Raw genomic sequence first — 23,876 nt, 5'->3', positions numbered from 1 at the left:
GTTGTTGGAACTGGACAAAATAAGCCGAGCTCCCTGCACATCCACAAAGAAATAGCAGATGGACAACGGCCATAGACCTGCTTCAACTCATAAAATAAATGTCGAACGTTAATGTCAATGAATTCAAAATTGTTCCTGTGTATCAAATTATTTTATTATTAAATTTCAACGAACTGAAACGTATTTTTTAATCTAAATTAGCTAGAATAAACCTAGTCTGAAAATGCAAATTGGATTGAAACTATTAACTATATAATTATTTAACTAATAAATAATGCTTGGTTTCCATTTTGTGTGGTTAAATTTGCTTATAACGTCGCTATTCAAACTCAGCTTAATTCTTTCAAATAAAAACAAAATTAACAGTAATAGGTTTATTTTCCGAGTTATTTAAAAATATTAACTTCTGAACAAATCTAAAGGTTTTTTAGATAGTGGATTAATCAATTTGATTATTTTCTAATATAAAAAAAAATATATATCATAATTTGCATAATATCCTGAAAAACGAAAGTGGTGCATTGAACAGAAATTCTTATATTCAGATACATATTTTCCACCTTTATTTACAAATTTTGAAATGACTGATTTCGTATATCTTTTGAATTTTGACATTCATCCTGGGTCTAATGTTGATTATACAAATACAATAAAAATGACTTAGGCTTTTCTTACACGACTACATTACAATAAATCTACACGCTACTTCTCAATTGTCTACACATTGGGCGTCAAATGAAAAAGCGAGAACTCTGACACTGCGAAAGTAAGACATCAATCAACATTATTACAACACTGCTTTATTTTTCTGTCTTACATCAACAGCGAAACGATCGAGACGAGAAGAAACACTGTCATGAATATGTATGTCTGCGTGTTTGGTTGTCATTATATTTCTTTTCTTAGTCCAACATTTGTAAAACTCTGTTATTGCCTTCCCAGATATGTTTTTTTACATCAACCAAAAGAAAAGAAACTTTAAGTGAGCATGTTGCGTAGCGTTCCAAATAATTGTATATTTCCTGACCACAGACAATAGGTCAGTGGTCGGATTTTGACAATCACACAGGAAATTAACATGCGAGAGATGAAGTGAAGGATCTAATTACACTGAAGTCACAGCTGTATGCAATTGACATCAGGATTGAAAGAAATCCCTTGTTGGAAGTAAACTATAGGCTGTTAAATTGCGTTAATTTACGTTGCAAGTCTTGTGTTTTCTGTCCAATTTTGAAAATCGCGACGGCCAGAAATGTTGAACGTCGGCGTTTCAATTTATGCTGCTCTCCATTTCAACTCTTGAAATGGATTCTTAACAAAAATGTCCCACTGGGATAAAAGCGAGTAGTTATCCTACAACGAAAACGTTACATTAAGAAGTATTGACAGATATATTAGAAGAATCTTAACACACGTTGAGTATTTTTAATTCAGCTACGAGCAGAAGACTTGCTGAAAATAAAATTTCTTAACTGCCCTGTTGTATTGTCATAATATCTACAATTACAAATTACTACTTGCTGATGATAATTGTCTATGGTTCTTTACAACTCCGGAGTTGGCATCCTCCCTGTTATTCCAAGCAAGATTGTCCTATTTCTGAATTACACAACACTCTTTGGTCTCATTCAAATAAAGATTCTTACGCAAAATCCTACTAACTTTTTGTTTTTTCAAGTCAAAAGTGCAGCAGGTACTTAATCAATTTAAATAATTATTTTCCTTTTCTGTCTGAACATCACAGCATAAAAAATGGAGATTAACAACAGCAATAAATCATCTATATGTTTGGCACAGAGAGAGATAAATTTGTGCTCTCGTGTCAGGGTTGCCAAATTTCCAAATTAAACTTTCGTGGAATTGATCCATCTTCTGTTTCACTCTTAAATTCTTAGCCTGCCCTGAAGGCTGGCAACCCTGGACCAATCTTACTCCTGTCTGGGATTAGGCACTCAACCGGAAATAGGCTCTGGTACGTTGAAGAGTGCGACTGGGAAATGCTTGATGTGTGTTTGCCATTGAGCAGACAACTGGAAGAACTTCACTCCATTCCATTCCATGCCATCAATGAAAACTGAAATAATTATTGTTAGTGATAACTGCAATCAAATTCAGTCCAATTTCACACCTTTGAGAGGAACATTGTGCGCCTTTGCTGAGCAAATCAGTCTGGTGACCCCCTCTGCTTGATTCTTTGCGTCAGATTCCTTTTCCTTCTCCTTTTTCTTCCCTAACCTCATCACAGCTGAAATTGAGATAGAAAATGAAACTCCAGGTCGAACAATTCAAATAATGGTGATGAGAATTTTCCAATTGCCTTAAAGTTGAGACGCAAATTGTTTTACTTCCTTTGCGAATCATGATAAATTAATTGAGGAAATAGTGTTTCTATCTATATTTTCAATTAATTGAATTTTGATCTGTAGAAGGAACAATCATCTAAATAAACTTCATGTACCTTTTGGAATGTATAGCTCCTGGAACGTGGAATCATTTCCTGAGGAGCGTTAAAATAAATTTAAATTAGTTTTACTTTTAATTCGCATAACCATCACTAATATGCTAATTTCCAGGATTAAATGCCTTTCACCAAAACAGCAATCTATATTATTAAGCAAAAATCTCATTATGGAAATAAAAATTGAAAAAGCGTCTTTAGAGGGAAAATATGCAATGAACGTATATCATGATTTCCCGTAACTAACTACCAACTTACTTTTCTTCTTGCTTTCTTTGGTTGTGTAATTCAAGGTGAAGAGATTGTTAGGTGTCAGTCCGTTGCCTGGAAGCCTGCATAATTGCAAGGAGCGGAAGCTGGTCTTCAGAGTGCTCTTGACGTTTTCCTGCTTAATTTTCGCTTGGTCACCCTTCACTGCAGCGGTGAGTACAGAGGGGTGCTGCCAGTAGTCGATCTGCAACTCCATTGGCTCGCTGGAAATCAAGCTGTAACACGTGTACATTTAATGAAGCAATTGTTAAAGATAATATAAGTAAAAAGAACGAGAAAGGCCAGTCTGCCATGATATACAATGAGCACTGCAATAAAATTTTTGTCCTGACCAAAAATGGGTTGACAAACACCCATAAAACCATGATTTATTGACTTTACAAATCATCGGTTTTGATAGATTTTCTTTAAAATCCCATAAAACATTATTCATTTGATATCTGTTCAAGTAGGTTAAGTGCCATTTACCTTGGTGATTGAGTATATGAAGTGTTGACATTTGGCGATGAGGGAGGAGTGGTCCTTTCCTTCTTCTCGGAGGGAAGCCCTGAGGGAGACATGAGAGCGCCTGACGGTGGAGAACCAGAGGCCATCAGCACTGGCAGAGGATCGTCCAGATCAACAGAGAGCGACGCTTGTCCATTTTCTACAGTGCCCAGGCGTGTTTCCTGATGGGAAATAATTGTTAGGAAAAGAAGAGCTGCGTGCAGTGTGATTGCTTACGTTTATAAACGGTATGAATGTCTGGCATGACTCCTCATCGGAACTGAAAATAGCATTTTTTAGTGGATCAAGGAAATTTCATGCAGCTAATGAATCAAGAGAATTTATTGGCCTTTAAGAGCTGTTTCCAAAACTTTTTAATAGCAATTGTTAAAAATTAGATTTATCTTCACAGTTAAGAACAGATAGTAAAATTTATAATTTAGTTACATATTCATTAAATTAATTAAGTTTCATTTGATTGCTAATTTATTGTAAATTAATTACGTCAAGTTAAAACCCTTTCACCTGATGCATAAGCAGGTTAACTGTACCCCACATATCTTCAATTAATTACAAGTGGGAAAATTCAATTGGTTAAGAATACTTAGATTCACATTTAACCAACTCTTGAGTAAATTAAATGCCAAGGTTTACTCTAAATTTTTGGATATAATGAAACTTAAGCATCACGAACAAAATTGTATTTCCACTATTTATATTACCTTCGTTCCTTGTAGGTAACCATGGCTTCTGCTACGGGCAAGGCCACGTACGAATTGGCAGCCACCAGGTACCTCTGGATGCGGTTCATCGCCTCTTGGCAATCATTCTTCATATCCAGCCGCTCTGTTAGCTCCTTCCAAGAATCCCCAGAGAAGTAGGCGGCGTACATGTGGTCCAGGCTTGACAGATAGCGCGCCAAAATGCTGTTGATCCCTGCTTAATCACCCAGAAATTAGACACAAATCGGGCTCAAAAATGTTGAAATTACCCAGAGGGACGATGAGGAACCTGAAGTGGTTTTGCCAATCGTGCGGCTTAGAAGACAGCAGCTCGACGTATTGCCTCATGATGGTGCTCACCAGACTGTCAGATCCCATTATGAGCACTTTGACAGGCGACGGCGGTTTGGCACTACTGTTGCAGCTGCAATTACAGAGACTGGTTAGTGAAGTGAAACGCGACACTCGCCGCTCCATTACAATTTCTGCAGCTTGCTGACGAGGCAGGTCATGGCGGCTCGGACGTCTGCGGTGCCAGCTACGCTCAACACCCTCTGCTGTCTCTCGACTAGACGAGCGGCCAGGTTGGCCGCACCTTCAGGGACTAGTATCACATGATCAGGCAGAATCGCTTCATCAGCTGGCATCAACCGCGACAGTTGCTCAATTAAAGCCTTCCGTGGTTGCTAGAATAAATAGCAAACATTTTGCATTTTCAAAAAATGCTCGGAAGCACAGACAAATCTGAAATTAAAAACTTGTCTCTAACGCCTGTCATTTTAAATTTTATAATGTTCTGAAAACTTATGTGTAGCATGCTGGACACACTGGTTCTCGTTAGTTCACTGAAGTTAAGCAGCATGCATGCAGCCGGTAGCTGGATGGGTGACCGCCTGGAAAGCCTCCTTGCTGAAAATATAGCTCTAGGCAAACTCGCTACTTGCTGTATTGCACCTTTCAAGTATGTGTGATTGGCATCACGGGACGAATGTCTAGCGTTTCAAAAAAAGTCCTCGGTGCGGAGGCAAGTGGCCATTTGTGGGTTGGGTCCCTGTGCGACCTGGTGTACCCATGTTTTCCAGGTCCTCGGACAGGGATAAAAAGTAAAAAATACAATTTCCTTTTTTTAACCTCTCAGCACATTTTGTGGACTATGAGCTCACCGAGTCCCAGGTCCCAATAATACCGCCGAGCGGATGACATGGAACAAGTGGCCACAGAGAAGCTTGGGCCCAATGTGGCTATCTTATCGCCTCCCCACATGGAGGTCTTTTATTGAACCGCTAGATATTTATTTTGTCTCTAAAGCCGCTAAAAAACAGAAAGTGGCGAGTTGGCGCTCGTGCGCCTCCCACCCAGCCCGTTGAGCTATTTGAGCATTTCGAGTCACTTAACTAACCATCCTTTGCCATCTCTGGCTTTGGGAAGCCAGTATTAGGTCCCTGAACTGCTCAAATATCTCTCACTGTTTTGACACTCATGAGAATGCATGATTTACAATGCGAGCCAACAGGCTGGTCGCCTGGGGTGTTTCCCAAACATTTAGCGTAGTGGTTTATTTGCGATTTTTTACCAGTTTTGTGCGGTATATTGCACTTAATATAAAGAACTTCAAATAGACCAGTTTTACCATAAAACGGCATCTGGATTTCTGGAATTATTTTTAATTGATTTTTTCGTAAATAAAAAAATTATCTAAAACAAATTTTATTTAAATTTAGCAAGAGAGCTGAAACGGCAAAATTTAAAAGCAGCAAAATTTTTTTTCAAAAGCCTTGGAGGAACAAGCCGCAAAATACCGGATCTGCAAAAGAAAAAAAAGATTTATTGCCATGCCCAGCCCTGACTGGTCGCGGTTAATTTTATGGAATTATTAAGCGATCTTTCCAAGACTGTATGGCGTTTATATTAAAATATCATTCAAAAATACAATTAAATCGAGAGAAACCGAGACAAGTAACAAAAATGATCCACCATTGTCACTCGTCTTCTTTTTGGAATTTAATGTATTTCAATATGCTGGCCGTAAAATCATGAAAAATTTCCATTCCATCAAGAGTTTTTTCCCTTTTAAAATCATAAAAGTACTGAAAGCGATTTATTGTTAGATTAAAAAGATTTAAGTTGCGAGATTTTAATTAGTATATTTAAGTGTTTCTCTAACAACATCATGAACTAACTCACCGAATTGAAGAAATAAATAAATGGATGATTGATCTTACCATGTTTTCACTGTGAACAGGACCACCCAACAACTCAATGGTAGACCCAGGTGTTCGGGGCGTTTCAGACTTCTTTGTTTTGTTTCCAGATGTTGTCCTGTCGCGTGCAAAAAGTCTAGTCTTCTTGTCTCGTTCCCCGTCCTGCCAACCAAACCAGTGCAAATTTTCCCACGGAAAACTGTCTTGTGAACCAACTTTTAATTCTTTCGGAGCTTTTTCCAAGCTTTCAGACTGTGCCAGAGGTGCGTGAGGCGGCGACGATGCCAACGTTTGAGGGTCACTATGCTCGTGGTCGGTCCAGTTTTCTGGGTGTGAGTCCGAGTCTGCTTTTTTGGAGCTCTCGTCACTTTGTCTATCAGATCCTCTCTCTGCAAGTGGTTTTGATGTTAGAGCGTTATGTTTAGCATTCAGCTGCTCTCAATAATAAACAGAAAAGCCACAGAGAACATTCTCAAAATAGAAACAACAAAGATGGATTACATAGTGGTTCAAAGATGAAAATTGTGCAATATTTTCAATTCTACTCTGGCAGTACAGAAAGCATCAATTTGAAACTGACCTTTCCAAAAAGAGTGATAATTTTCTCTTGATTAATAGTTCAAAGAAAGCTTGAATTCTGTGTTTACATCAATTGCACAGTTTTTACAGTGAATATTCAGTTTAATTATGTACACAACAAAATAGTACACATTCCACGATTCCACCAATCAGAGAGGTCTCATTGCAATCAACATTTTTTACTGAAAAATTCATCCTGTGGGTTTTGAATGGGCAAACAATTTCAACATCACACATTTAGAGTTCACAAAATGTGTTTTCAAATAAATCTTCTGGTATATATTTAAATGAATCACAGTGTGGGAGAATCATGCATTCCACCGAAAACTGGGAATTCAAACAGGACTGCGACAAGTTCTAAACCTCTGTCCATGCTGACTAATGGGCCTACTTGAAGGGGGAACATCCTCGTCATGCTTGGGGAACAGAGTCAAAGAAAACCGTCTAAATATATTTGGGGTTGATTGCGACGCACCCCTGAACAGAGCTTTTGGTGCCGTGTTGGTGGGAGGTTGAGGTGGCTTCTTGAAAATAGAGGGTGTCTCACCAGCAATGGGCAGCACATCTTGCTGAGCTAAAGAGCGACTGCTCGAGAAGAAAGGACGCAGCGAAGGCTTTGGCGTCGAAGAGATGCTCATCGTGTCCATCTCTGGGCCCGAGTCGCTCATTTCCTCCAGCTCGTCAATGAGATCGGCAATATCAGTGGGATCCATGTCACCACCTGGCATAAAAATCCAGTATTCATTTAAATCTGTGCTATCAATGCTAAATTTATTATTTTAAAGCCAGTAAGGGTAGCATTTTTATTTCCCACTGCCTGTTGGGTGAACGCACTGTTTGTATCTATGTCTCAGACCTGATAAGTTGGGCTTACATCCTCAATGCTCCCGTTTTTAAATCACAGAGTCCATGCCAACTACCTCTTAGAAAGCTATTCTTACCTGAGAGCTTTTGGTCAATCTCCTCAGGGTCATTGTCCAAATCCTCACTAATCCTGAACCTTTTGAGCAACGATATAAACTTCTGCTTCAGATTCCGTTGCTGCAATAAATAAAAAAATTAAAATCCCATAATGTGAGTGTTCTAAAACTAAAATAATTACCCTAGCAGTGGAATTCTTAGTCCTGCTAGTTTTCCTCGGCCGGCGAGGCGCCAACGTGTCGTCCAGCATTGGTTCCGAGTCAGAGTTTTCCTCGTTGCTGCTGAAGTCCTCGTCGTCGTCAGAAAAGTCGGCCGCCGCTCGATCTGTGGGCGAAAGGGGGGTGCCGCGCAGAGGGCGGAGATGGGAGTTGGTTAGTCGGCGGAGAGACAGCAGGAGGGGCGCCAGCTGGGCGTCTGTATCGTGCAGCAGTGGCGACAGAATTACCGCAATTCGAGACATGCATTAGCATTAGTGGCGTAAGAGAGGACCACAATTAGCAGAAATAGCATAGGGTGCGCCGAAAACCATAGGATGTGTGAGCGAGGATTAGGTGGAGAGAAGAAAGAACAGAGAGATAGAGAGACAATCAACTAATCAGTGGTGTTTGGCAGGTGACATAATGAGCGTTTGTACCCTTGCAAAAAGCCAATCTACTTAGGTAATAATTCTTGTTAATTCTGGCAAAGGTTGATCTAACTTTAAATGAAAACGATTTATGAAGACTTACTAAAGCAGCAAAAAGCATTTCATAGAAGCAAGCAGCGTTTTTAAAATTAGGTAGCACAGAAAGTCTTCATAAATCGAAATGTTACTGGTATTGGCTAATGGGCTAGATTGGCGTTGTTAAATCAAAACAAAGATATCTCCCAAAAGGAATCCCAGAACCAATAATAATACAACATGAGTGACAAAAGGACGGGAGCCACTTTTGTGATGCATGTCAATTGAGTTTAGTTTTGTTCAAAAGTAAGCACCTGAGTTGTCAGCCAGGGCCACCCTTTTGTGGCGGACACCCGGCTCGTCCTGGTCCACTGGAGTGCTGCTGATGTTTAAAACAGACAGTCGAGCGACGACGTCTCTTTTTTCCTTGCTTTCTCCACTGTAGAGCTCCAAGTCGACGTCCATTGTGCGCTGCAGCGCCTGGAGGAACAATAAATACGTAAAAAGAGTGCTTTAGCTGGTAAATGTAGCGTCTGTGATTTTGAGTGGTCAAAAAATGAGTGACTTTGAGCAATTGAATCAATAAAGTTGCTGTTTCCTTAACACACATTTGTAATTCGATATGCAAGCATAAATAAATAAGTGATGACGGTGCTGATTATGCCGGCAGGGTTGTGATATAACAAGAAGTGTCATCTCAACCTTAGCTGTCAATCGAAAGAAAGAAATTGCTCGGCTTCTAACATGTCGCAATTTTTTCAATCAAACAAACGCGACCAGAAGAACAAACCTGTGACAAGTTGATTGTGCCTTCGGCCAGGGTCTTGAAGCCGAGGATGGTTCGGTTCTTGTATCTTTTCCGCCTCTGCAGCATGATTAGCAGCTGATTGGCCTCATCCCTTTTGATAAAGTGCGGGTACTGCAAATTGGACGCAATTAGACCAATTAAAAGACCAGATGACTGGCGCGAATTTCGCCAATTTAAAGCAATTATTCCGCCCGCAGCAATTCTTTTCCTTGTTAAGGTTCGTCAAACACAATCATCGCTGCAGCTTTTGAGCGGCTCCCAAAAAAGATTTTAAAGACTGACGAAGAAATCTCCGGTTACAAAATCAAATGAGATCACAAAAGCTTTCAATTATTCCAAAATTTAAAATGTTTACGGGATTTTCTACTTAAACGATGTGTCTCAATATTTTTATTGTATTGCCCCGAGGACAATAAATATGCAATAAAAAAATATTTGGGCCATTCAACCGTAAATTCACGCTTCTCTCACTTCACAAGACTCATCTTGTGATTTGAAGGATCGATTTTTTTCTCCGTGATAGTCAAAACATTTCAAACGAAGCTAAAAATATTCATGTGAATAATGGCTAAAAGATAATTTGGCACACAGTGAAGATTGTAAGAAAAAATGGTCTGGATCATAATTTGGCGCCAAAATCAGGTCAGCCTGACAGGTGATAGCTTTTGGGGTGCATAAATCGGGCTATCGCTCTGTTTGGCACGCGGCCACAAAAATAAACAAAACGCGCTGAACCTTGACAGAGTGAGCGATTCGAGCGTGCAAAAATAATTTGCTGGAGATGTTAAAGGCCACGCATGCCTACCTGTAGGGAAAAGTTCAGATCCAGTTCCGTGTCCAAGAGTCCACCTGGCGGCAGAAGCAGCTCGTTGGAGCGCAGGGTGCGTTTCGAGCTCTGAAAGTATCAATAGTAAAGCTGTTAGCACACTGCTCAGTTTCCACTGTCAGTTTATTCTCGTTAAGATAAACACGTGGGGAATGAATGGACGCGTGATTTATCAGCCAGACGTGTGGGTGGACCGGTTTCGATATTGCTTGTTATTGGTCTGTGGAATCTGTGGATTCATTTATCAAGTTCATCGTGGTTTTTGTTTTATGGGCTTTGCACTTTCGGGTGTCGTTGTCGAAGCGAAGGCAAGACTAATGAGGCGAAATGTGTGTCACCAGACAATGACTCGTCTGCATCATTATGTCATTTTTTCTCTCTCATCCGCGACGGATTTTTTTGCTTGCAACATCGGGGCCAGAATTCAAGTCTTGGAAACGAGTCGCTTAATCAATAGCCCAGGTCAGCTCTGTTAAAAACCAGTTTGTAATTGATACGCAATGTAAAAGGTGCTTAAAGCTTAGCATTTTTACTACTTAAATGTTAGACGGTACTCGTTTCATTCTTTAAATTCACGGACCAAAGATGGACATCAATTAATAAAACTGCAATTTAATTCCAGAGAGTTTCGTCCCAGGTTTAAATATTATGTTGCAGTATTTATTTATATTATTAACAAGGTATCTTGCGTGTTCCTCTTAGCAACGCCGAAAGAGACAGAGATAAATTTTGTGGTTCATCAATAATACATTTCAAAATATGTTCCTTTTGAATTGATGAGTCCACAAAATATCTTTAAACCACTTAACCCAGGATTAAACTGTGACGAATTTCTTGAAATTCGAACGTTGCCACTCTGGTCAAATTCGGAATTAATAATAAAACAAACGCAATTTTATTGGTTCTCTGTACATCAACCTTAGCTTTTGAACACGAAGAATGTGACAAGAATAGTTTAAGTCCAGGAACAAAGAACGAGTCTTTTCACGGCTGTAAACCAACAATACGACGGGTACCTTTCAAGAAAAGCCAACAAGTGTGGGAAACCTCATGAAATGATTGCCAACAAAAATTATTTATCGAGCGGTTAGAGCACGTCTAATTGAAAGCAGTTTCTTTGCTTGAGGGAGCAAGAGAAGTTGTTCGTCTGAGCATTATATTCCGAGGAGAAATAACATTAAAACCCAACTGAGACGCCTATCAAGCAACAAGAACTAGTTAAGCGAGTGTGATGCGCGCAATAATAACGCGGCGCTCGGGTTCATTTCAATCTCGCTCAAGTGAGAAGAGCGACACGTGTTGAGGCACGAACAGAACGATTTTCTAGGTATCTGTATAGGACGAGCACACGTGGGAAATAATTGCATCGCCGGCAGAGCATTGGAGACGCAGTTTCCGACCTCCTTCTCCACAAATAACAAAAGTCAGAATGCTGCTGGACGGATTGTTTGCTTGTTCAGAGAAGGAACACGTTTCTGATCAGGAGAAAAAAGGCTATTATGCGGTCTAATTTTATGGGAGACGCAGATGGATACAGAAAAGGCGAGCATTTCTGTTTTTGCTTCGGCCGTAAATTCGTTTCCAGCACCTAAAAATACATAGGACTCGATTTCACGCATGCTCTGACCTTATATTTAACACTCGTCCATGGTGACCCTAGTGCGAAAAACGTCGCCTTCGCTCGATAATAAAATTAGCATCAAGGAAACGTGGCCTTTGAGAGGCGCTTTGTGTAATACTTAACTTACTAACCGTGAACGCAAATAGGCGGCATGTCTAGGAATGCGTTTGATTGAAAATTGTAATTTAAACGCATCATTAATTTTTCCGCGAATACCATAATAAGGTTAGTTTTGTTTAGGAGAAATATTCCGTTTCCATTGAAAATGTATTATTTTAAAAGGTTAACCCAATTATTTATGAAGTTACACAAACACACTTTCTCTGGTGAAGGAATTCTACACAACAAAAATAATTGAAATCTAAATCAAGATTTTCTCGGCAATAATAGTCTTCCATACCAGTCTATTTTTATTTTTGCTATTTTTAAACACGGTCGGTTATCCATAATCAATTTGCGTTTGCAGAGGATCATCGAGCACAAAGGGACAACACATTTACTGTTGTACAGCTACAGTTAATTCGATTAGTCACTTCTAAATGTAGCATCACGAACGATAGAGTCCATCGGGTTGCATTTATTTGTAAGTATATAAAGCATTTTTTTTCACAACGCCGAGTTCAATTATTGCAGCACTCGCTGAAAAGCAAAAGCGCGTCATGATCATTTGCCGCATGCGGCAAAACGCTTAAAACTAACCGCTCCTATACTCTCTGCACGAGTTCCATTATCAGCACGTGTTAGTAAATCTCTGTACGTGTTCCGCGAATAAATGCAAAAGAGCGCGTGATGACGAATGTAAACAGGCGCTAATTGTTCATTCAGTGGAATGAAGTCAGTTCGTCTCACAATTAATCGCGCGTTGAAAAACTGAATATGCGTCTTTAAAATATTCAAGAGAAGAAACTTTGAAATTAAATTGAACAGTAACTGGTTATTGCGTACAGTGAAGCAAAGACGAAAAATAACATGAACTTCTATTAGCTTTAACATGAAGTCTCACTTAGTATAGCTTAACATGCCACCAGTTAAGAACATTTTGCAATGTTCTCTTAAGCAAGACTTTGTAGTTCATTGAGACCATTGCTTGAGTGAAATTTAGTATCAGTAAAAAATGGGCAAAAATAAAATCAGGACCTAGGAACAGCTAAATTTCAGATTATGCTCAATTTATTGGAAAATTTTCGCTTGATTTCGGTCCCTCTCGTCGCGATGTATGCAATTGTTTAATAATTATGAGCTAATAATATCCGCAAATTTTGTAATAAATAATGGTTTTACACTAGGGCTTGCCGCTTGATTAGCATGCAAACATGTAAAATGATTTTCCAAAAATTAAAACGGCAAAAAATATAGCCTTCGAATTTTAGTAACTTCTTCTTCATTTTTATAAAGATATTATAATAAATTTTCAATAAAGCTTTTACTTTAAAGGGTTGCGTAAGAAAATACAGCGCATTTCAGCAAACCGACGAAAAAAATAGAATCCTCTCGTCTAGTCGCGTACGCAGGCAGCAGACGCTCGCGAATCGATACCCGGCGTCTAGTGCGTTGCCAATTCTGATTCTCACCTGCATCTTGACCGAGATAATGATGGAAGAGATATCGGTGCCCAGGGTTTTGAACAGCACCAGCCGAGACAGAGTCAGCGAGCACAACCTGAAACAGCGATCGCACTCATTAATTCCTGGAAAGTGAGGCTTATCGTCGCGACACGCGAATCGCATTCGTGAAAACTTGTTGTTAGTTGGTTTTATTTCACAGAACAGCGCACGGATTTATTAATTGGTGAAACTATATATTGGGAATCGGCGTTAGAGGAGAAAAGAAGGTTTTGCAATTCGATCGATTTTTGACTGGCAAATTTCGATGTCTACAATGTTTGCCTCGTGAAATTCAACAACCTAAATTTGGACTTGCAGAAAAGACTTCTTTGTGTTGCTGGTCATATTCGTTTAAAAAAATGTAACACTACTTGGCATTGAGATTTATACGGACACAAGTTTTATTTCAAATCACGCTAGATGGGAAAACTGGGGCAAAAAATAATGCCTCTGCGTTTTTACATTAGTTTGTATTGCTGTTACGTTTTTGAACGCAAGCTATCTGCAATCAGTCCGAACAATGCGATAAAAAGACAGTAGCAGAGCTCCCGTTCAATATTCGTGAGTATTATGTGATTGTTTGAGCGATCATAGACACATCCAGGAAAACGATTGCGCTGGCAGGCACAATGAGTGCTGTCATCAAAGCTGGATCATCTCTTTGGAGCAAACCGCACGACAATCGTGCGCAGTCAGTCAACCATACATAAAATCAGACACCATATATACACACACGAGCCTAATCGTCCTTGCGATATTGGATTAGCTTGAACCTTGGAACTTGCCTCGGTGTGAGAAGAAGATCAAAAGTTTTCAGGAGAGCGAGCAGCTTTCAGCAGATGCGAAAGACGAGCGCGCCTGCTTGCATTGAGCTCCCGAAAAACTCGCTCAAACATTTTTCGCCGACTGACTGGCTCGGATATCCGGCCTTGAAAGCATTCTCAAATATTGACTCTGTCGCCCACTCGGTAAGCACTTCAAAGAATATCACGGGACACACGAGTCCGATCCGCAAAGTTCTGCCTGGTAGGCGTCTCTAATTATTATGAGTGCAGCTAAATAAGTAAATGTGCAATAAACGCGCAGCTAAGCGCTCGACTATGCAAGTCGTAAATTTTTCCGAGCATAATAAGTGTAAAAGCCGCTTCATGAGGCATCTCACAAAGAGGCAGTGGAATACAAACATCTGGACGTGAATTTATTGCTTCTCATTGCAAGCCATTAAATAAGTTAAATATGGTGTCTCCACGATTGTGTTACACGCCAAAGGCGCTAAGAGTCACGTTATTTGCGGCCTCGGTGACTCATTCAAACGCCCGCCACAAAATTCACCCATATCATTGAACGAGTTTCCCTGTGGCCCACTTAAGGGTTGAATCTTGCACGAAATGCACGAGGTTTTTACGCCGCAGAAATATGCCGTGTACTATGTCGGCAAACGTGTAAGAACTAAGCCGGTTGAAGGCATTCGTGAGCGAACAAGAGAATGATAAGAAAAAATAATTATTAGTGAGCGCAGAGTTGGCTTCTCTTTAATAACCGATTCAAATTTGGAATGGGTACAAAAAGACTTTAATCCTGCAAAACCTGACTAATTTCAGCTGTTTTTTATTACAATGTCGCAGTGGAAAATTTCATTGACGTAGCGCCTTTGTCCAGAAGAACAAAATATACAGTTTGTGTGGTATAGCCTTTCAGCGGATATCGATTTTCCAATAAACATCATTTACATTGCACCGTGCAACACTAGTAGGTTTTCCCATTTCCCACTACGCTGTGTGGCAGCTGTCGTCGCTCTGGCGAGCAAAATGTCCAAAAACGCTTTAAAGGACTCGACAAAATTGGAGCACACGCAGAATAACTGAAAACCGGGAAATTCAAAATAGCAGCAGCAAAACAAGTCGATCCGAGTAGCGGTGCTCGCGACAAAACAGAGCGCGTGCGGTCGATACCCAGCGGCTGTTGGGCCCGATTCCGAATTGTGTACCTTTCGTAGGACTCGAGAATTTCGGCGCTGTTCCGGTGCGAGGGCGACCATCGCTGCTGGCTGAGCCCTTTGAGCCGGGCAGGCAGACGCAGGGTGGGACTGTGCAGGTCTGGGGCGGCGGCGGCCATCGTCCAACGGCTGTGTTTTCCAGCCGACTGATGTCCGCCTGCCAGCTCGGGGTGCACGCGAGGGTGGAATCGGGGCGCCAGCCGCTACGTCACGAGCCCGGCACCCCCGCCCCTGCACTGCCAGTTAGTCGAGTCTGTCACGCAATCTGACCCGACTATTTTGGAAAACACCCCAGACCGCTTCACACGCGAGAGGGTGTTTTTTGGCATGTGGGGCGCGTGAAATATGGCATGCTTAGCCAATATTGGAAAATTTATTTGATTTCATGTCTAAATAATTATATTCGAGCATCAACCATCTGTTTATTTTACAAGCAAGTTTATTTAGATGAAAAATTAATGTATTGCAATTTTCTTTATGAATGTGGTGATAAATGAGGTAAAAATATTTCCGTGCGAATGCGTGATGCTTTAATTTTCATTGGATTTTTTGTATCTTGATCCAATAATTGCCAAAAAGAATAAGAAATAAGAATAAGAACTTATGCGTTGATGCGCAAACCAACATTTTATTTACGCCTAATCGTGAAAATTAATGCCATTCTTGCGGATAACCGCGGATAACTTAATTGAGCAGACGTGGAAAAGCTTTTAACTAGTTTCTTAAGCACCCTTTAATCCTGGCATTCTAAATTTTAATCTAATTGGCACTTAAAGTTTGCCTCCTTATGCCTAATATTGCCAAAAAGCAGAGGTAAAAGTTTCTCTCCACGCTGGCATATCGACTGTCCAAATGTGTGTACGTGACTCACAGAACTGCAGCGCGGGCTTCCCGCCCATTTGTCTAGCCTGGAAATTCGCCTTACAAAGAGTCGGCTAGATTAGCATAACATCTTTCGCTCGACGACGCCAGTCGTGCGTGCATATTGCGTCTTTTCGGTTGCCAGGGAAATTGCAAACTGGGAGAATGATGTCCTCGCAAAAAGAAAAAATTCGCTCAAGCTGAAGAATTTAATTAGGGGAAATATCCCTCTTTTGAGTTCGGCAGTGCTGCAAAGGAAGGCGAGTTTTTGCGAGCGTGTGCTTCGGACGTAGACGCTGATCAAAGTTATGCGAACTTTATTGAACACGCTGGATGACGTACTTGTTTGGCGGAAAAAAAGCGATTTCTTGGAAAGGCGTGGTTATTAGGGATGTTTGACGCAGTTTATCTTCAAAACTAATTAATACAAAAATCTCTCCCTGTATCAAAAGACTGAACCAATAAAGTGTAATCATACCTCGAAGGGTTTTTTTTCATGTGATGAAAAGCAACTTTGATAAAAAAAAATTCATACTACCGAGAAAAAGCTGAACTGATTACTTCATAATTTAATTTTGAGCCTTTTGCTTTTTCTATCCGTTTACGAAACGAGGAATGAAAATTATTGCCAACTTATGACAGAAATAATTTTTGAGAGAATAGAAAATATGAACGAGGTGCCTTAAAAACCATATGGTATTTTACAAGCCATTTTTAAGTTAAATGTAACTTAAGACAATCTGAAACGACTCTGGTCTCAAGTTTTTATAAATGACGTTTGTCCCGAACATAAACATCGAAGCCTCATGGAGGTCACGAATGAAGATTGACTTTTAGATATATGCATATATGCAACCCATCGCAATCTCATGATGGAAAAATAAAAACTTCCAAATGTAAGAGAGAATTTTTAGCACACCTCGAGAACTTTTGCAGAGGGTAGGAGCCAATTTGCCAAATTCACCAAGAGTGGCACAGAGTGCGCCAAACTCGATCCGACGCACACACACACACAGAGTAAATGTGATTAAGTTTGCGCTGCTGCGCTGGGCCATGACAAGTGGATCGCGTGAGGACAAGCAGCGACATATTTAACACTCGTCGCAAATGAAATCATAAATCTCGGGCTTGAATACTAATCCGCGCCACTGGAATAAAGAGTGTCAAGTCAAAATAGCTCTACCTTTTTTAATCTCGCTATCGAAATGAAAGTCGCATGTTAGAGCTGAATAAATAATTTCCGCTATTTTTGGCAGCAACCTTTCCGGGACGAGGGTTGCACACTCCAGAAATAGCATCGTGCATGTGCTGCTTATCTCCGGTCACGAGACGTTGCCAACCGGCAATGAAATCAATTACTACAATCCGGGGAGCATGGCTGGCGAGTGACGTCAGGCACGAGCCGCCTCTGACGTGATTAATTTTCAAAATTGTAGATCACTGGTGCTGGAATGTGACATGCACCATCTCCAGAGTCCACTAATGACAAGCTGCACGCCACGCTGCATCAAAAGGAGAGGGACCAAAGTCGAGCGGGTGAAGAGCCGCTTGATTAAAATGAGAAGGATTTGCGCCCCAGATTTGCGCTGGAAAACAGCAAGCAAGCTTCCGTCAAATTTTGCTAACGAACTTTTTATTAAAAAACTTGCGGCGGAATATGTGCTCACAGAGTGTTACACTCTGGCAATGCATATGTGCTCGCTGCAATTGAAAAACTTTTTGATCCTTTCGATAAGGCGGGAATAATGGCGCGAACAATTGTGAGTGGCTGCTGGATCACTTTCCCGCACAATGTTTTGATAAGCGCTGAATGTTTACTGCGATCAGGGACTTTGCTGCAAATGTTGGCAAGTGCTTCAACTTAAATGGCATCTCTGCGTCACTGACATAAAGCACTTCTTCTTGCAAGTTTTTTCATTTTAATCCCAGTTCCCAGCTCTTCAAAATCCGTGTCAACACAATCAGCAGATTAATTTCAACTATGCAGCTTTGAAGTAGAGCTTTGCAGGCCAACAATTAGATACAATTTGTTTAATTTAGCAGTAGTTTATCATCTACACTGCAATATACAAATCAGGACCGAGTCTCGAAAAATAAACGGGTTGTCAATTATATTTTCACTTGATTTCGATCCCTCTTGTCGCGGTCTCTCTAATGGTGTGCGAATTATGAGTTAAAACTCCATAAATTGTCAAAAAAACGCTGCTTGATTAAAATCCAAACTTTTGAGACGGTTTTTTTTAATGGGAAACTTTTTAGCTTTTTCCAAGTTGTAGAGAGAATATCAGTAAAGGTCAAAAAATATTTTCTCTCTTTTCTATAATGTTCTACCATGAAATTCTTCATTCTGCAAAATAATTTCAATTGTATTTTGTCGAAAAATTTTACACTGAAACGTTGTTAGGATATCTGAGCCATGAAATGATGAAATGGTTTAGAACAATACTTTTGTCTTTCACAATGCTATTCAGTGACCTTTGGAGAAGAGCCCAAAACAAAACTGATGCATTAGGCCGGGCAGCAGGTCATTTCAGAAAGGCTTAATGTCAGTCTATTGTATACACATGATATTTACATCCAAAACAAAAGAAATAGGCTGTTTGTAATTTTCGTGTCAATACCGAAATTTGAATTTTGGTGTGGCAACGACATTAGGCAATATTTCGACAAATAGACTTTGTTTGAAGGGAAAATTTATGCACATTCATTTAAATTTAACAAACTAAGTGTCATTTTCATATGCTTGAAACAATTTTCTAGAAACTTGAAAGCAGAATTCGTGTCATATTGCATAGTTGGCGTCACGCCTGCAATACTGGACCAATATCCATGGCGCATGAGGAAAAAACATATAAACAAAAGCAATAACACTGCCAATTTGGCTAAATAAAATGGCAGCCATTAACTTCAAAAGACAAACGACATCAAAGTGGCACTTTGCTGCGCTGTTTGTGTTTGTCATTCAAGCGCAATATTTCATGCCGAAAATTGGCCATACACAGGCACTGGTATTTTGGCAAGCTGCGCAGAGGAGGAAACTGGCGGCAGCGACATTTGGCCCTTGAAAAAGTGTCAAGTGTCACCTCGAGCAGATGCACAAAGAGTGTACGCGCGGGCAGGCACTGAAAGAAGAATAGCGGCTGCGATCGACTGACTCTGTTCGCCGCAGCAGCCGTCTCGGGACGCACCTTGGCCGCAGGCGAGCGACCGCACAAAAGAAAAAAGAAAGAAAGAAAGAAAGGAGATGACAATCTGCACAGGTGTGTGTGTGGCGCCACACGCAACAGAATTAACCCCTGCCTGCGCCGTTAATAACTCTGAAAGTAAAGCGGCGCCTTCCATTCAGATGAGAGCGATTCGCGCCGAATAAGAGCGTGCGTCAATACAATAAAGTTTAGTGTAACGAACTGGCTTTTTATAGAATGTAGGTGATTTATTTTTGGTGCTGCTATTTGTGGCTTTGATACAATACAATACAATACACGATTTACGTAGAACCAACGTTCGTAATGTCCCTTAATTTAATCGAAAAAAAACCCTTGCTATTATAGGAATTGCATTTTTACTTTAAATTAAATTAAATCAAAGCCAAAAACTATGAATTCAGGCGATAATTTAAGTTGATATAATATTTTATTAAACACTGGAATTGCGTACAACAAAGTTTATGATTCTAAATTTGAATATCTCGATTTTATTTCTTGAATATAAACGATAATATTCCTGTTTAATTTTTATTCACCAAATGAAATATCTATTGTATCGTCTGCTTTATGTTTACGCGCCTAGCGTGAGATTCACAGCGTGATTAGTTGCGCCAGGAAAAAGTCAGCAAAAATTACAGAACCGTTACAGTTGGAATTTAAACATGAGCCATTTCTGTTTCAAAGAAGCAATCATTAAGTAAGGGGCTCACCTGAGAAATTCAATCATTTGGCACGTTGACTTTGCCGTATATTATGTTTAAAAATATAATTACTGTCCCCCTCTCAAAATAATGTTAGCAGAAATATGAAAGCCACAACCTCCACAAACAAGCGTGATATGGTTTTAAGGGCACACGGGTCAAATTTCAATATCAACAGTGGCGCCAAGAAGCAGATGAGAGTTATCAAGATGAAATTCCATATCCTGGATAAGCGTGTAAACGAAAATGGATTCCTTCGCGATTTACATCCCAGATTGCACCGAGAATAATCTTATTTAAAAAATTGCACCGCAAGATCAATATTAAAAGATTGTCGGTGCTGACTGGCAAGTGCAGTGCTCTCTCTCTCTCTCTCTCTCTCTCTCTCTCTCTCTCTCTCTCTTTGCTCAAGCGTCTTTTTTAGAGCCAGCTGCTTAATTAAGCGCCGCACCACTTTGCAATAATTACCAAGTGCACTTGGCATCACGGCCGCCCTCTTGTGCTCAGCATTTGTGCATTGTGCCCAGCTATTCAGCTGTCAGGTGCAGAGGACACTTGGGATTTTTTCCATTGTTCGGCTCATCCTGTTTTTCATCGTTTCCTGGTGCATACAGTACACGCATGATTTGGGGCCAGAATATCTAGTTTGCTACAATGGTGTGACAGGCCAGCGCGCAGCTAAAGGGCCAAGTTGCGCTGCTTCTTGGCCTATTTTCTTCCTAAATTGATTTCCTCCTGGCCGACCGAGTGGCTCCATTGGCACGATTACACACAATTGGATAGTTTTCCGGCGCGAGCTGTTTTTTCGGCGCATAACCGAGAAGGTTCTGCGATGCTGCCGCGTGATTGATTCGACAAAAATTCAAATCGTATCCAAGAATGCACGCACTATGAGCCGAAGGCAAAGCCAGCAGTTTTTCATCGGAAACGAAAGAGAAATTCAAAGGGTGCTGGAAGGGAATTTTCTGTGTGCGCTGTCACACAAAAGTTGCCAAGCCAGCAACTTTGATTTGCTCTTGTTTCATCTGGGAAGGTTGAATGTTCGTGTTTACCTCTCTTATTCACATCTCGACTGACGCTTTCGTAAGGCTAAAGGTTAGGAGATATGAAAATTTTTTATGAAATTATATAACTGCCTTGAAACAGCTCATTCAAAGTAAAGCTTTACAGGCCAACAATTAAGAACATACTGCATTGTTGACTATGCATAGTTCATTGATTTCTATATTATTGAACTTGTGAAATTTAGCTACAGTATCAGGACACAGGAACAGTTAAATTACGCAATTTCCCAAATTTTTCTAAAATTCAAATGGTCATTTGTCTATGATTTTTTCAATTGATTTCGATCCCTCTCGTCCAATGGTGTGCAGATTTTGAGGAAAAAATCCCTAAAATGTGAAATAAATCGTGGTTTTACCAGGGCTGCTGGGTATCTCCCGGGGAGTTTCCCAAACTGGCAGTGCAGTGGTTTTTTGCACGTCATGGTTAATTAATGGTTATATAATTAAATAAATTCCCTATTTATGGAGAGGGAGTGGGTTTTTGTTTTTGTTGTGTCAAGGACTTTTTGAGTATTTAAACATTTTTAATATAATTTTTCATTAGCACAAAAAATGCGGGAGAAACTAGCTGCAAAAAAACCGCTTAATGCCCATGCCCAGCCCTGGGTTTTACAGATTAGCATGCAAACTTTTGAGCCGATTTTCTCAAAAGTTTAACCAGGGAAATTTTAAGCTTTTCCTAATTTTTAGATACTATTTAAAGTAATGGTAAAAAGGATTTTTCACAAATTTTCTGTAAAAGCTTTACTATAAGACTAATGTAAAGGATTTAAAAATCTCGACTCAGCTAGATGGGCAAGATCCGCCTCTTTTGAAGTCATTTCAGTTTGTTAAACACGAGTTTTCATGCGTCACATGAGTAGGGATAAATTCTCTCACGGCCCACGTCGTCAACCTCAGTCAGGTAGAGTCGCGCAAATTATTTTCATTGCACCACTCACACGTATGTTAATTTTTCCTCCGCGCAAGCATGCGTCACATCGCAGTTCCCAACAGTATTGCACACGCCAAGTGGCGCGTGCATCTGATTATCCACGCAAGGGAATTCACTTTTTTGCTGCTGCGTGCTAGACGCGCAATTAATGTGTAACGCGACACGTGGCGACTAATCATGTGCGACTAGTTTCTCCTTCTTGGGTTGAATTAATTGAATTACGCCAGCAACGAAGCTCCTTATCCATCGCTTCGCCGGCTTTTGTTTTCGCGCCCAGCGGCTACCCGACGACACCTGGCCATAAAATTTATCGTAATATCCTTCGGATTTCTATTTTTCGAATCGGAAGCAGCCGCCGATATGCTGCGCATATCAAGTGCGGTGCGCCGTATGGGAAGTTGTGGCGCCGAGTGCTGCCGAACTGGCTGCAGGAGGTCGTGGCATGGGGAGTTGATTGGGTTGATACACTCTCCAGTGCTGTGCAACGCCACTATACGACTTCTAGTTGGCTCGAGTTGTTAATTGACACGGACCTCTTTTCTCTTGATTGCTTCTCTCATGTTTTTTTTTTAACTTCTGGCGTAATCGAAAATGAAATGACTAAAAATCATTCAAAGAACTTTATGCCTTTATATGTGTATAGAAAAATCCTGCGGTTGACTGGGATCTCATTTCCGTGCATTTGTCACTGAATGATGTCTGAGGCATCCGTTCTTTCATTTAGACCGACATACGACTGAGGTCACACCAGGAAATTGTGCTTTTCATGGCTTGTGATATAAGCTTCAAACAAATATGTTTTTTTAATATCCTTTCTGGTATTTACAAAATGATGTTATTTCTAGATTTTTTAAACGCTAAAATGCAAACTGTCAAGAATGTGCGACTAGATGGAAGTAAATAGAACTCATACAAAACGTCACTGCAGGAATCTGACGATCAGGAGATTCATCCGATAAACTGGAACGTGCCCATGCACGTTAATTAACAACTGGCGCGCATCAGTGTTCGCAATTTTGACCAGCCGGTTTTTGCCGGGGCGGTTAAAACCGGATGAAACCGAGCAATTTTTGCCAGGCTAAAATTGGCATTTTTTAAATTGGTTTAATTTTTAGGCATAAAACGAGCTCAATTAATAATTACGGGAATAGAAAAATTTTAATGCGAACAAAATCACGATATTTTCATGAAATATTTTTGAATAAAAAGATTCAAAATCATGATTTTTCAGGTGAAACCATTTTCTTCTTACTTTGCATACTTCTGCTCAAGGAAACCTAATTTCAGCCAATTTTAGCCAATTCAGCCGGCTAAAAACCGGTTATAACCGGCTTGGTCAAAATTGTTTTAAAAATGCCGGCTTTTTCCGAACACTGGCGCGCATTGTTGTAACTACGAGTCGACCAAGACCTACATTTGGCCTAAAATTAAGTTTACCGCAACACCGCAATTCGTCCAGCATATGTGCTCTGCGAGTGAAAAAGCGTTTTCGTAAATTAATCGCTTTTCTCACGACGTTTTTGCTGACTCCACGCATGGAAAGTATGAAGTGAGCAAAAACAGCAACAACACAACATACAAGGGTTTGTCGTCGTGGTCTGGCTTGATGCGGTGGCGGCGAAAACTGCGAAAAGCAGCACCAGCAGCAGCCGCCCGCCGCCAGATGGGAAGATACAAATGGGACGGTATTGATTTTGCTGCGAGCACCGACCGCGCCCTCATCTCAATGAAAACTGCTTTATTATTCACCCTGGTGCTCATTCATGAACGCGGCCGACGATGGAGGGAGGGGGCTCTTCATCCACATTAAAGCCAACGATTTGCATTTTTGCCGACTTGACTCGAGCTAATTGAAAGGAAGAAAGCCGCAAGCTAGAGGTTTTGAGAGTTTATGCGAGTGCAAGGAGAATAAATTGGAGTTATTACTTGAGAGCAGAGCTAATTTTGCTTTTATTAA

The 23,876-nt window shown here is 40.4% G+C and overlaps 1 protein-coding gene across 6 annotated transcripts in view; it reads right to left on the bottom strand.

Moving 5' to 3' along the window:
- Positions 1–532: 532 nt before the first annotated feature.
- The window catches only part of KrT95D (phosphofurin acidic cluster sorting protein KrT95D), a 34,666-nt gene continuing 11,322 nt past the window's right edge, over positions 533–23,876 (bottom strand). Inside the window, exons 1-19 of one of the 6 annotated variants that reach the window (XM_065487352.1) lie at positions 15,145–15,307; positions 13,125–13,212; positions 9,912–10,001; positions 9,089–9,217; positions 8,613–8,778; positions 7,819–8,051; positions 7,658–7,757; positions 7,192–7,437; positions 6,354–6,526; positions 6,159–6,299; positions 4,417–4,622; positions 4,206–4,360; positions 3,937–4,150; positions 3,452–3,494; positions 3,197–3,396; positions 2,717–2,943; positions 2,459–2,497; positions 2,129–2,245; positions 533–2,074 (exon numbers count right to left, since the gene is read on the bottom strand). In XM_065487352.1, the coding sequence (XP_065343424.1) occupies positions 1,953–2,074; positions 2,129–2,245; positions 2,459–2,497; positions 2,717–2,943; positions 3,197–3,396; positions 3,452–3,494; positions 3,937–4,150; positions 4,206–4,360; positions 4,417–4,622; positions 6,159–6,299; positions 6,354–6,526; positions 7,192–7,437; positions 7,658–7,757; positions 7,819–8,051; positions 8,613–8,778; positions 9,089–9,217; positions 9,912–10,001; positions 13,125–13,212; positions 15,145–15,272 (2,817 nt within the window). In that variant the 5' untranslated portion in view covers positions 15,273–15,307 and the 3' untranslated portion in view covers positions 533–1,952. Of the gene's footprint in view, positions 2,075–2,128; positions 2,246–2,458; positions 2,498–2,716; positions 2,944–3,196; positions 3,397–3,451; positions 3,495–3,936; positions 4,151–4,205; positions 4,361–4,416; positions 4,623–6,158; positions 6,300–6,353; positions 6,527–7,191; positions 7,438–7,657; positions 7,758–7,818; positions 8,052–8,612; positions 8,779–9,088; positions 9,218–9,911; positions 10,002–13,124; positions 13,213–15,144; positions 15,308–23,876 lie in introns of those variants that run through there. The other 5 variants (XM_065487355.1, XM_065487357.1, XM_065487353.1 and 2 more) reach the window with 5 other exon arrangements.

This window comes from Cloeon dipterum, chromosome 4, assembly GCF_949628265.1.
Source record: "Cloeon dipterum chromosome 4, ieCloDipt1.1, whole genome shotgun sequence".
Lineage (NCBI taxonomy): Eukaryota > Metazoa > Arthropoda > Insecta > Ephemeroptera > Baetidae > Cloeon > Cloeon dipterum.
Note: the sequence above shows the minus strand (reverse complement) of the source record. Positions and strands in the feature narration are given on the sequence as shown.